We start from the raw sequence: 14,375 nt of genomic DNA, 5'->3' as shown, positions 1-14,375 counted from the left end.
CAGGTCTTCCAGGACGTTCTCGTCCAAGACAGAGGAGTGTTCAGCTCCTCCCGAGTGGTCTCAGGTCTCATGAGTACCATCTCAGCAATCTCTCCAGCCTTGAGGCTGGTCAGGAAAGACTCAGCCGTCATTTCCTCGAGGTGCAGTATCTCTGCAGCCTCTGGCAACGGTTCCAAGTGGACACCAGATGCCTTGACGGGTAAACCGGTCTCGCCATCGAAGATGTAACAACACTCTTCCACCGGCCTTGTCGGAGGAGCCCGGGACCTGGACTCCGAGTCGCTTGAAGCGACGTCGATCGGAACGAAGCTCGGATCCGACTTGAGGCGGCGGCGGCGTCGTTGACGACGGCGACCGTGACGTCGAGCTTTGTTGCCCACGTCTAGGGATGTCGGCGCTACGACATCCGAGACACTCGTGGCCTCGTGTGGTACCGTGGTACCCACACAGGAAGCGTGTTCAACGCCTTCCTCTTCAGTTAAGGTCTGGGCGACCGCGTGTGGCACTGTGTTACCCACACAGGAAGCGTATCCGACGTCTTCCTCTTCAGTTAAGGTCTGGGCGACCGTGAGTGGAGCTCTGTTACCCACTCTGAACACGCTGTTCTCAGTGTTCGTGACAGCTGCAGCTGTCTGCGGATAAGTTACCCGCCTGTGGACCTAAGTTACTCACTTGGCCAGCGACTCTTCTGGGCGCTGCCACCATCAAAACATCCTCGGAGTCGTCATATACGTCGACGACTCCCAAGCATCTGCCGGATGCTTTGGTACCCTGGCAGCCCTTGCGGGCGCCCCGGGTCCTGACAGAGGTGGGAACATGACTCACCAATGCTTTGTCGGACTGCGCAGGGCGGCTGGCACCGATTGCCTTGCCTCGCCAGTCGATCCAAGGCTCGTGCTTCTCAAGCCAGGGCATGCCCAGGATCATATCATATGGATCCATATCGAGAACAGTGAACTGTTCGAGGCTGTCAAAGTCTTCAAACTTGACGGCCAGATCCACTTGGATGTTGGGGACAGTGACGACCTTCCCGTCGGCCAGTCGTACTGACACCGTCCCGTTGCCCTTGCTTTCTCTCAAAGCATCGGACAACTTGTTGCTGTTGCGAGCAACCGTCTGGCGGCGTGCGAAATTCTTCGACGCCCCATAATCGATCACGATTCTAAAGGGATGACCGTATCCCCGTACACATCCGTGTACTACGAGCAACCCGCCGCTGCTCTTCGCCCATTCGAGAGTGCGAAGACTCTCAGGGGCTAAGTCCCCGTGGTACGCGCCACCCGCGCACCCATCACGAAGACTTAGTTCTTCCCCAGTAGGGCACCCCGCCCCTACTGGTTGCCGGCGTTCCCCTGTCCCCGGGATCCTGGCTTCTGCCAGCAACCCTTGAAGACGGGCTTGGGGAAGGACCGTCTGCGGAGTCTTTCCGCGGGACAGTCGCGCTTGAAGTGGCCCATCTTCCCGCAGCCGAAGCAGCGGATGTCACGCTGTTCGGCGGACCCGAGCTCCATGGGAACTGGTCCGTTGGGGCTTGTTCGACCGGGAGCCGACAAGAAACTCCCAGGCCACGCTGAGGCCGGCGTACGCGCCTGGCGATGGCTGTACTCTTCTTGAAGAGCCACTTGAATCGCCTCTTCAAGAGTGCTTGACTGCACCCGGAACAGATGAGTGCGTGCGGGGCCCACTCGAAGGCCGTCCATGAACACAGTCATCTTGATGTGTTCGTTGAATGGGTTTCCCACTAGGGACGCCGTGAGCTCCCGTATCGCTTGCACATACTCGTGCAGTTCGCGCCTCCCTTGTTTACACGCGAGGAAGCGCGAGCGCTGGCGGTACTCGTAGTTCGCCGGGAGGAACGCGGCTCGGAGCTGTTCGCACAGCTGAGCCCAGGATGTGAAACATCCAGGGGATGTTGCTTCCCGTGTGTACACCCAACGCTTAGCACGGCCGCTAAGGTTGGAGAGTGCAAAAGCAACACGCAGTTGCTCGGTCGAGATCAGACCCGCGTCCATCGCGGGCTCTACTTCTCGGACCCAGAAGTGAAGGTTCTCGCCTTCCTTCCCTTCATACGGCTTAACCTTCAGCCGTATTGGCTTCGGGTGAGGCGGATTTGCTTCCGCCGCCGGAGCCTGCAGGTTCTCCCGCAAATGCGCGATGAGGCCCTGCTCGTACGCGTCAAACGCATTGACGCGCTCGAGCTGTTCTGCCGGTGTTGACACCACCAGACTCTGCAGGGCCTCCATCCCGAAGATGCCTGCCATCTTCCGAACCGACGCGAATGTGAGTCGTTCAGGTGTGAGAAGTCGTTCCTATCCATGGCAACGAACTTCGGAGAGGTTCAGGTAGTCTTTACGCGGTGGCGTGGATTGACTACGAGTGCTACCAAGTGTGACGGGGCCACACAGCACCTTGCGCTAGAGGAAGTTATCTTCCGAGAGTATACAAACTCTCAGTGAACGGCAGTTCACAGGTCCCCTCTTTATTTAAAGAGAGCGAAGTGACCTAAATAAGGTAGATTGTAAAATGAGTATATTTATAGGTAGGTTAAGCTTGGGTTTAATACAAACTATAAGTTACCTATAGAAATGCAATGTCGTTTGACCAATGGTTGGCTTTGAACGACCTTGGTACCTTGTACCAAATATCCCGGCGTATGACGTGTCATACACCTGAAGCGTGAAGTGTCACACTTCATGTAGCCAGGGTACACTTTGGGCTAAGTACCCCGTTACATATAAGCCGCACAGATACACAAATGCATGTCGTAGTAGTCCGTAGGTACACGCTCCATGTCGTGGCGGTCGTCAGGGATGGCGCACGGGCGCCGCCGTGCCGGTGATCAAGTCCGAGGCAGGCCGCGCCCGCGCGGGATCCAAATGCATGTCGTAGTAGTCCGTAGGTACGCGCTGCATGTCGTGGTGGTCGTCAGGATTGGCGGACGGGCGCCGCCGTACCGGTGGCCGCTTGTGCCCAACTGGGGAAATTGTGGAATGAGCTGACTAAGGTTAATGGAAGCCACTGACTTCCTTGCGTTAGTCAGCTATGATTGGCTGTTAATTGGATCGCATGCATGGACCATTCATTCCTCTGTACAGACTGTACAGAGGCACTGACAATCTGTCGCACGGCAGAGCAGCCAGCATGCGCACGATCTGTGTGGCACCCAGACTGTGTGTGTGCTGGCTGCATTTTGCTGAGTGTTTGTTCTATTTTCTCGGTAATTTCGGTCGTACAGCTCCAACGGAAGCGTGGTTGAGCTAGTTTGAAAGCTCTACTTATAACGTCAGCACGATTTCTTTATGAGCAAATTTCCCGCCAAATTTGCCAATACCTGACCTATTGAACTATCACTTTATGGAGGGCTGGAGTTTTTTTTTCGCTTTGACGTCAGAGTTAAACTTTTAAAATAAATAGAGAAAAGTGCAAACGGAGCTTAATCTAGTGGTACATCACTAAAAGCAATTGAATTTTGGTGGATCAAGGGATCCAATACAATTTCAAGAAAGATAAATCCACTTAAGTATGATTTACTTGTGAAAATGCAATGGTATCGCACTCTCTAAAAACACATAAAATGTTGATCCAGGAAGAGCCGACCTGGCTGTTTAGATTCAAAGCGCAGCGCAGCAGATGAAGGGGTATTGACAAAAGCTTACTAAGCTTAAATGCAAAGTCGCACTCATTTTGACGCATTTTGAAGTCAACGTCAGCGACAAAAGCGAAATTAATTCGATAAATAGAGTACTTAGACTGTAGTCAATTTCCGTCTTCAGACACTGGCCGCCAAGCTCATATTTACTCGAATAATCTGAAGCTGTCTAGTGTAGTGGCACCAACTTACCCTGTCCGTTCTTCTTCAAGTAACACGTTCTAGTTACTCTTTTTTGTGGTATTGCCGCACGGGCCGCATTCAATTACCCACCAGCGAGACATCACACACAGATACTGCCGAAGTAACCACCAGCCTCTTGAGCAATATACTGGACAATCTCGTTCGTAAGTGACGCCGCCGTTGTGTGTGGTGGTGAAGTTTTCATCCAACGGGGTGGATGCGGGCCCCTCTGTCCCGGGAACGATGCCATTGAGCGCGTTGAACGAATTCCAGTTCCTGAAAATCCCAGCTGGTCAAAGTATCCTCATTGCCTGCATCGTCGGCCGTCGCAGTCACCTTTGCGTTCAACTAAAACTAAATAGCAAAGAAAAATCGATTTGTAACTGAACAACGAAAATATTCTAACGTCATGGTATCTATTTGCTATCAGCCACCTCTCACTCAAAAATCTGCCGATATGGCACGGGGTCTTCCCGTACAATCAGACGCGCTTGGGAGCCACGAGATCCCCCCTGCAATAATCCGATCGCAGCAATCCGCTCGTTTGCAGGGGCCTTGTTCATGACAGCTTGCATGAATGGATCAACTTCCAGGATACTGACACGCCCGACAATGCGACTGTATTGCTGCATGTTCGGCGGCACGAGCAAGACGACTCCGAATCGCGATTCGGAGAAAGCACCGTCGACCTGACCCCATAAGCATTCGACAATATCTCGCGAAAGTGAGGCCGCTGTCATGTACGGTGCTCGAACATTCAGCCAGTGTTGGTCGCTTGTGCTCGGCGTGGTAGATTGAAGACTGATTGAATTTAGTTGTTATGTAAAATGCATTCTCTCCTTCGAGAGGTTTCCTAACTGCTCATCCTGTTCACCTTCTCTGCTGACGCTCACCTTCTCATGAATGACGAGATCTTCACCATCTCATCCGCGTGCGTGACTCCTCAGCGTCTCTTGGTCTCATGTAGATCTTTTGTGAGTTCCGACACTCCTTCCCGGGCGATCATCCTGACAACATCACCAGTTCACGCAGCTCCTTGAGGCGTGGCGCGGGGAGAACCTTCGTCAGGATATCTGCACGCATCTTCACGGACTCACAATACTGCACCCGTAGCACGTTCTTTTGTACGAAGTCCTTCACAAACTTGTGACGCGTGTCAATGTGCTTGGCACGTCCGGACGAATCCTCTCCCTCCAACTGAGCTATTGCAGCTTGGTTGTCGACATGAAGCACTGACGGCTCCATTAGCTTTAGTCCTACCTCTTTGAGACATTCCATGATGCCCAGCATCTCTGCAGCTGTCTGTGATGCTGCCACGAACTCTGACTCCATGGTCGACAGTGCAACGCACGCTTGCTTCTTGCACAGCCATGCTACTATCACTCCTGCAACCATTAGTACTCCTCCTGTTACAGACTTCCTGTCTTTCTTGTTGGACGCGTAGTCTGCATCGCTGAACGCTTCCACCAGCACCCCAGCATTGTTCATTGTGTTCTTGTTGGTGTTCATTAGGAACTTCAACTTCTTCGTCCCCTTTAAATACTTAGCAATTCTCTTCGCCAACCTCCAGTCGGCCTCGGTGGGGGCGTGTGCGTTTCTCGTCACACAGTGCACTGCAAAAGAGATGTCAGGCCTCGTACATCTTGAGAGCCACAACAAACTGCCCACCAACGACTGGAAAGTCTGCACTGTTGGTCGCCTTGGACTTCCTGCACCCTTACTCGGCAGTATTACACTGGTCTCCTCGCCGTCGTATCCACCGTCGATCGGCGTACGTACTGCTGCCGCGTTATCCAACTCGAACTTTACCAGTAGGTCCTGGATTACTTGCTCCTGGTCCAGAGCCCACCCTTTTTCATCGTCGTATTGAAATGCAATTCCCAGGAACTTGGACACCACACCCAAGACCTTAAGCTCTACGATCTGCATCTCTGCGAAGAACTTGTCAACCCTGTCCTCGCTTGTTGCCGTCACTAAGATGTCATCCACGTAGATCCCTACAAGTGTCATACCGTCTGTTTCGGTTTTGATGTATAGACAACTGTCGGTATAGCATTGCTGGAACCCCAGCGACACTAAGATACTGTGTAGCAAGTGATTCCACAATCGGCCAGACTGCTTTAGTCCGTAGAGACCCTTCTCCAAGATTAACACCAGCTCGTCCTTACTCGTCACGCCCAGTGCTTCGAGCTGCTCCTTTGTGAACTCCATGCCTTGTGGGATCAGCAGGATTATGATTAGCTCGGCCTCTTTCTTGGCCTTCACGTACGCACTCGGTACGTCTCCGTGGCGTGCCGGCACCTTCCAGATACGCGATACCACTAGTATCACTCTCCCAGATACTAACTCCAGTACGGCTGAGAACGTAAACGTGTAATCTACACCGTACTCCTGCTGGTCTCCGCGCGCTACCAGCCTAGCCTTGTACCGCTCAATGGTACCATCCGCATGAGTCTTGAGCTTGAAGACCCACTTCGTGCGCAAGCACTTCGTCCCTGGCGGCTTTTTCGCTACCGTCCACGTGCCATTCTGTTCCAATGCGTCAAGCTCTTCTTTGATGGCCTGCCTCCATTTGTCTGCGCGCGGGTCCTTCATTGCTTGCTTATAGTTCTTCGGATCCTCGCGCTTCACCACGTTCACACGGTTTACTGGAACATGTTTTGCGCCCATGTTGCGCGTGTGCATGCGTGTGGTCTCTCTTTCTTCAGTTGGCACGTGTTCTTCATCTGCTCCTTCCTTTTCAGCTGCATCTGTGCTTCGCCTCTTATTGTTCTTCTTAGCCTGTTTCTTCTTCTTCTTTGTCTTCTTTGCTCTATCCAGCGACTTGTTTTCTTCTTCTGCGGTCTTTTCACTGTTGCGTGTTTCTTCTACAGCTGTCTCCTTCCGCTTCGTCGCCTTCTCTCGCTCTTTAACTGCCTTCTTCAATTCTGGATCTTCTATCTCGAGCTGTTCCTGCAGTTGCGCGTTCTGCTTGACGTCCAAGGTCTCGACGTTCTTAATGTGCTGGGTTGTTATTACAATTCTGTCCTTCGGTAAGTAGACCTTGTAGCCCTTCGTTTCGTCGTTCTTGCCTATTATCATGCCAACTTGTGCTCTTGCCTTCCAGGCCTTCTTGCCGGCGTCTCTGTAAGCAGTACAGGGGCTGCCGAACGTGACGATGTCTGACAAGTTCGGTACTGAACCCGTCAACATCTCCAATGGCGATATGCGTTTGGCGTTCGCTCTACACGAGCTGCGGTTGAGTACGTACGCTGCGTACTCGACTGCATCTCCCCAGAAGTACAGTGATAGCCCACTAGCGAATAACATGCATCTGGCCATGTTCAGCACTGTCCTGTGCATTCGTTCGGCCTTCCCGTTGGATGCCTGGTTCTCTCTCTCGCTAATCTGTCGGCGCACTCCTGTCGCCTTGCAGAACGGATCCACGTTCGTATACTCCTTGCCTCCGTCAGTCCTGAGCACGTGGATTCTACAGTTAAATCGTTTCTCGAAGTACACTAAGAAGTGTTCGAACTTCTTAGTGGCTTCCACCTTGTTCTTGGCCAGGAACACCCTCACGTAGTTCGTGGAATAGTCGACAAAGTTAATTAAGTACCTATTACCGCGCCTGTCCTTGGGTGTCATGGGCCCCTTGATATCGCTCCCAATGACGCCTCCGATCTTGTCAATGGGTGCGTTCGCTCCCGTATCTTTCAGTGACTGGTTGTTTTTACTCTGCTTGCCTTGTGCACAGGTTAAGCAGTTCATGCGCACTCGGCTCGTCAACCTAATGCCTGATCCGGCCGCGTCGGCCATGCGCTCTACCGTGTCGTACGAGATGTGCCCCAGACGCTTGTGCAGCTCCAATAGTGTCGTCTCGGTCACAGCCTCATTCAGGGAGTTGTTTGCTTCTTTCAGTTGACTGACTACTGCACTAATTCGCGCCTGTTTGCTTGTATTCCCCGTAGTGTCTATCATTAACACGTTGTGTCGTCTGTGGACTTCGAACACGCGCACTCCACTCTTCTGCTGCACCATGTAGCTTTTGCCGTCGTGACGCTCAAGGTACACACCTTTCTCCTCCAATCTGCCGTAGCTCATGATGTTGTCGGCTAAGTTCTCAGCGTAATGAACATCCGAAATGTCCACCACGACTTCTCGTCCATCCACGATCGTCTTGAGCTCCACAGAGCCTTTCTTGATTACCCTTATGTTCTCACCATTCGCCGCTCTGTATTGATCGTCACAGTCCACTGCGTTCTTCAACAGTTCTACGGTCTTGACTAGATGCACGCTGGATCCACTATCCAAGATCCACGCGTGTGTGTCGGTGTTCGTGCCCGTCCCGACAGCTAGCGAGACCTTGATCTCTTTGGCACCGTTATTCTTCTTCGCTGGACAATTTCTTGCAATATGTCCAATCTCGTTGCAGTTGTAGCATCTGCGAGTGTCAGTATCGTCTACGCGTGAGACGGTTTCCAGTCCTCGTTCACCGTGGATACCTCGGTTACTACCATGGAACCGACCATGTTCTCTGTTGCCGCGACCTCCTTGACTGCGAGATCGTTCGTACTTGCCCATGCTTGCCTCGTACTCAATCGCAAAAGCCACTAACTCCGTAGCTTGCTGCAAGTGATCCATGCGCTGTGAGTTCAGCCTTGTGAGCATGGCACTCTGCAAGTAACCCGGTGTGGACTTACACAAACACTGTATCACGTGTAGATCTGAACACCCCGACCTTTCAGCTACGTACGTCAAGTACTGAAAGTGCTCCGCCCACGTCCTTTCGCGCAGTTTCTCTGCCGTCATCAACTGCAATCCCTTGGATGCAGTGATCGTCGTCATGTACGGTACTTACATTCTATTCATCACATGTTCCAGTGTCGGCGACTCCGCCGTCCAGAGTGGAAGCATCCTCTCGAAGTACACCAGTGCAGATCCATCCATCTTGCCGTTCAAGGCAAGGATGCGGAATTCCTCTGACCAGTCACCACCGCTCATCTGCTGAGCTGCAGCCAGTCGCTGCAAGAATCGCAGTCCCCAAGTCTTGAAATCCGCACCAAGGCCAGGATACACCTCCTTGCCCGCGAACTTCGCGAAGCCCGGCCAGTCCAGGTCGCGTGGCTTCGGCACCTTGAGTCCGAAGTTTGGTGGCGGCACAAACTGCTCTGCCATGGGTGCGGCCATCCGCTGTTGCATACTCGTCGCGTTCTCCGTCGGTGGCGTCGGCATCTCTGGAGCTGGCGTCGTCTGCGTCGGCGTCCTCATCGACGCATCGAGAGATCCTACTCTCATCCGCCGTGCTCGAGCCTTGATGAAATCAGTAAACGCGCTCGACTCTCCGTACTTGTGTTCGAAGGATGGCGTGTCCGTGCGGTGCTGCAGCTGCTTTTGAAGCTCCGCTTGGTCAGCCATAAACTTGGCCTGTTGTTTGGCCATGCCTTCAATGAGACCTTCAAGCTTATCTAGTCGCTCAGAACTTGCGCTAGAGTTCCGGCTTCCCCTTCCTGGAGCATCGGACGCACCTGACTCAGAGTGCGTCCCCTCGAACAACTCAAACGGGTCTGCTGCCACGTTCAGCCCGTGGACATCAGTCTCTTGGGCATCGCGCGGGTTTTGTTGCTGTGAGGTGCCGTCGGAACCCGTTGGGCTCATAACCTGTTGGTCGCTTGTGCTCGGCGTGGTAGATTGAAGACTGATTGAATTTAGTTGTTATGTAAAATGCATTCTCTCCTTCGAGAGGTTTCCTAACTGCTCATCCTGTTCACCTTCTCTGCTGACGCTCACCTTCTCATGAATGACGAGATCTTCACCATCTCATCCGCGTGCGTGACTCCTCAGCGTCTCTTGGTCTCATGTAGATCTTTTGTGAGTTCCGACAGCCAGCGTGGAGGCTTGGGGTAATCCGCCGCTCTTGAGTGTGTTGCATTCGCGCGCGACACGAAATCTAACAACTCGCGAAAGTTCCAGTTAATTAGAATCGATGGGGCAGTGTAGGAGGCCTGGTACAGAACGGTAAGTTAGAAGAACCAATAGAGCCAGCGATTGTTGTTGCACGTTCTCACATCGGTGTCATGGTCCATGGGTGCCTCTCCGAGCTTTGTATTATGATGGCCGTGCTGAAAGACAGATGGTCTACATATCCGAGAAAAACAAGACCATACACATCCATCATGCGAATTCTCACTCAAGTAAGTCCAGTCTTGTATTAATAGCTGGCGTCTCTGTCGCAGAATATTTGTTCTTGAAGGAAGGTAACAACCGACATGGACGAGCACGACCCAGCTAGTGTGGAGGCTGGGTGGGAGGAGCGGCAAGATGATGCAAGCGGTCAGATGTACTACTGGAACTCGGCTACAGGGGAGACCTCGTGGAAGCCCCCTCCACAAGTTAATACTGGTCATGTTATTCACCCCTGGACACAGGTTTGTGATGAAAATGGACACGTTTACTATCTGAACACGGAAACGATGGAGACGCAATGGACACCACCGTCGACTGATACTGAGAAAGAAGAAGATGCGTCACTATCTTCCGACAATAATGTGTTGGCAGTAATAGGAGGAAGAGGAAGAAGACCGTCGACTGCCGAGCAAATGACTGAGCTGAATCGTTTGCTTAGTGGAGAAGACGAGGGCAAGGAAGAGGAGAAGAGTCCAGGAGACGAAGAGAATGTTCACCATCAAGAAACAAGCGAAAGATCAACGTCTGAAGGTGAATCTGAGCCTGCACTAGATGGTGAAAAATGTGCATGGATGATGTTCATCAACGAGAATGACGGTGTTCCTTACTACTATAATAACATCACTGGCGAGTGTCTGTGGGAACCCCCCCACGAGTTTTGTCGCTACCACCAGGATCAACCGCAACAGGATCATCAAAAACTGGAACAAATCGATGAAATGACTCGAGAGACTGAAAAGCTGGAGCTCCCTGGAAACCTACACACAGCTGACTCACAAGATAGAGCTACAGACTCAACGCTCGATAACGAAATGACTGATACTACCGCTGCACAAGTGATGGTCACTCCTGAGTTCGAAGAGAAAGTGAGACAAGCGATTGCCGCGGTCTCCAATACCCCCGTGAGCTCTAGCAGACTGGTACTGGTCCACACACCTACTGCTCAGCAACTCGCACCACGTTCAGAGGGCGGTAACCTCCCCTCTCGCTGCTCGGCTCGTCCAGGCAGCGGGCCCTGTTCAGCTCGTCTCCGTGGATCCCCACGTCCTTCATCTGGAGCTCCTCCTGCAACTGTGAGAGTTGATACTGTTCTGCTCCCAGCACAAGACTCTTTAGTCCTTGAAGAGGGGATCGCGGAAGGTGTCACTGAAAATGACTATCGAGATGAAGCAGCAGATGTCCTTGTGCCTGCACTTGGCAGTGCTGAAGAAAGTGAGACGGCTGATAATAATACCGTGGCTAATGAGGCTGCAAGAAGCGATATTGACGGAGTAAAACCGGCTGACAAACAGATCATGTTTTCATGGTACACTGGTGCCCTTGTGAGCAAGGAAAGTGACGACAATGCGAACGATGTAGACCAGAGTCCAATAAAAGCCGTTGAGGGCGTAAGTATGGAGGTAGAAGGTGCAGCATCGACAGTAGCAGCAACTACAGACGAGCTTGTCGACCCAGCAGCTCTCGACAAAAACACCTTTATGACAGCACTGAAAATCCAATGTAAGATTCGCAGTTTTCTTGCACGGCGACGAGTGCAGGCTAAACGTGAAGAACTACAGAAGAAACACGTTATTCCTAATGAGAATCTTCCAGCGAGTGACGTTATCGCCAGTACGACTCCCGTTGTGAGTAAAGCAGTCGAAAACGAGGAAACGCTTTATTACGCTCAGATATTATACCCCCCAAGCAATACTGCTCCAACCGAGGAAATGCCCATAAGCGCTCACAGGGAGGTAGATGCAGCTCCGTCGTCAGGACCGTCGCCCACCATTGCTACCCAAAAGCAGCATCCTCATGCAGCATTAGTGTCTACACGACTACCGTCGGTACTGGATGTAACGAGATATTTCCCTCAGCGACGCAGCTGGACGTCTCCTCCTCTTACCCAGTCTGGGAGCACTACAAGCGTACACGATCAAGTTGCCATTACCAGGAAGAAAATCGATCTTAAGTCACCTCCTCAAGCTCGTCATGCGTCTCAACATGAGGCAAAAGATCACGACAAAGTCCACGAAAGTAGAAGAAAAGAAGATGAGCGACTTCAACGTACTCAAGTCGTTGACTACCAACGCATCTACACAGAAAGTAGGAAAGCGTTTGAAGCCGAGAAGCAGCGACTTCTGGACGAGAAAAAGACCCGCGACAACCAACGTCAGCGCGAAGCTGAAGCGGAGAGGCGCTCGAGGATCCAGACTCAACATGAACGAGACGCAGCGCGTAGCCGCACCGTGACACCCGTCGACAGAGCAGAGCGACTAGTATGGGCCTACATAAAGCCGCAAGGCTGGCCAAATGAGCAGAACATTCGTCATTGCGGAGATGCTTTGACTGAGACATTAGATCCGACTGAATTCCCAGACAAAATGTGCGCAGAACGAGCTCGAGAGCTCCAGGAGCGAATTAAACGTTTGCAACGAGCCAGTTGGGCTGTCGACTCGCAGCTTGAAGCTGTGGAGCTAAGGTTGCTCTCCGAGTTGCATCCTCTCACCAATCGTCAACGTCCGTTGCAAGCGAAATACGCTGCCAAGCTTCGATGTCGACTGGAGCAAATGATCTCTACTGTTCGATCCTGGCAACGTGTGGTTGACGACTGGGAAGAAAAAGGCTCTGCCAGTAGGTACTGGAGCTCCATTCAAGCGCTTTATGCTTCATCCTCTATAATTTGCTCCAACGATATGGATACATGTCGACGCCAGTACTTTTTAAACTCATGGCGGGGAGCACCAGGTGGCGACTCGTTGCTTCATATCGCCGCTTGGAATGGCCGAGAACAACATGTTGCGTTGCTTGTTGACGAAGGTGCAGACGTCAACTTGATCGATTCCAGTGCGAGTCACAGGACGCCACTGCATGAAGCTTGTCATGCTGGTCACGTCTCAGTTGTGGTGATGTTACTGCGGGCAGGAGCTCGCTTGAATGCGGTAGATGTCAGCGGTGACTCCCCGTTGCATGTCGCCTGTCGTCAAGGGTGGACTCGAGTTGTACGCATTCTGTTGATGGCAGCGAATGATCTAGGAGACGAAAGAGATACACGCGCATGGACACAGGAGGATTATTTCAATCTTCGAAATGGTAAAGGTCGACGTGCAATCGACGTGGTGACGTTGCCATCTTTATTGGAGGAACTACAGAGTAAGATTCATGAAGGTTGTGAAATATGAGCCTTTTTCTTATTAATACCTATACGGCTTGCTGGACGCGCCCTATTAGAGTCCGGACTATATTTAACCCCTTTAGCCCCGCGTTTTTGGTCCTGTAGCACAGGATAAGTGATTGACTTGAGTTAATTATTTGCGGAGTTTTGAAAGGCTCACAATCCTCACGTGTTATCTACTCGGTACAGTACAGGGTAAACGTTTAGCGTGATAAGCTGTACTTGCCTGACGAGTGGCGAATTTGTAGACAGCACATTTCAAAATTTAGTAAATCTATTGACTATCCAAGATTATCTTCATTCACTAAATGATGGCTGTTTCTATACACTCTGCATCACTAGCTTCACTAACTACACTACTAGCTTCGACAACTGATGTCCTCGCACTAATTGACGGTGCCTTTGAACTGCCATCGCTATCACTACCTGTGTCGAGATACTCTTCATCGGCTTGATCAGCTCCAGCATGAGGATTTGGAGCACGGAGTCTTATCGCCTTGAGCCCAGGAGGAATATTTGCCCCACCACGCCAAAGGTCGTGCCATATCTGGCTACAAGTAGCTGAGTTCGTCGCCCCGGTCGAATCGTGTTGGCGCACCTTTTGGCAGAGATATATCTTCCCTCGGGCATTAGTACTATCCGCCGCTCCTTCTCTCGACCTTTCCGCAGAGCACTCAACGCAATAGAACGTTGTTTCCCACGGGGTTTTTCCAGGGCGCAGCAAGGAGCACACCTTGCACCCATACTGCCGGCGTTTCTTCGACTCTTGTCCATTCTTCGTACGTGTAGTGCGAAACGAATCAACTTGTTGTGTAGTGTGGCGTCCTGGTAGCATGTACCGCGGTGTCGGTGACGGAGGCACTGGCGTCTCCGTCATTGCCTCAACGGACAAGTCTCCTTCAAAATCTGCGGCTCCTACGCCTAGCAGTGATTGCTGCATCAAACGCATAAACTCCGCGTGGGTTGGCAACACCCTTCTGCGTTCACCTTGGACGCGTCGGAAAATGATGTATGCGTTGATCAGCGCCATGTCAACCAAGCCCAAAAAAATGGTGTGGTAATATTTCCTCATTTTCAAGGATAAAAAAATGTATGATTATCGATACCAGCTACAGTACAGGATAAGAAAACAATGACAAATACCTGAATGGAATATCTTTGCAAGCGCAATTGGTCATGTACGTCTGCTCCTCCCATGCTGTCTTGATACGTTTTTACCAGTTCGGG

General features: G+C 51.7%; 2 protein-coding genes across 2 annotated transcripts; one reads left to right on the top strand and one right to left on the bottom strand.

The window, feature by feature from the left end:
* Window positions 1–8,679: 8,679 nt before the first annotated feature.
* Window positions 8,680–9,466, bottom strand: PITG_00904 (uncharacterized protein; the record flags this gene model as incomplete). The annotated part of the gene is made up of 2 exons (XM_002909400.1): window positions 8,680–8,726; window positions 8,803–9,466. 2 exons carry the CDS (start codon window positions 9,464–9,466, stop codon window positions 8,680–8,682), a joined length of 711 nt encoding a protein of 236 aa, XP_002909446.1.
* Window positions 9,467–12,357: 2,891 nt separating this feature from the next.
* On the top strand, window positions 12,358–13,130 carry PITG_00903 (uncharacterized protein; the record flags this gene model as incomplete). Its single annotated transcript, XM_002909399.1, has 2 exons — window positions 12,358–13,078; window positions 13,126–13,130. The coding sequence occupies 2 exons, from the start codon at window positions 12,358–12,360 to the stop codon at window positions 13,128–13,130; spliced, it is 726 nt and encodes a 241-aa protein (XP_002909445.1).
* Between the last annotated feature and the right edge of the window lie 1,245 nt (window positions 13,131–14,375).

The sequence above is a fragment of the Phytophthora infestans genome, genomic scaffold, assembly GCF_000142945.1.
Source record: "Phytophthora infestans T30-4 supercont1.1 genomic scaffold, whole genome shotgun sequence".
Lineage (NCBI taxonomy): Eukaryota > Oomycota > Peronosporomycetes > Peronosporales > Peronosporaceae > Phytophthora > Phytophthora infestans.
The sequence above is the reverse complement of the archived record's forward strand: the minus strand, read 5'-3'. Positions and strand labels throughout refer to the sequence as shown.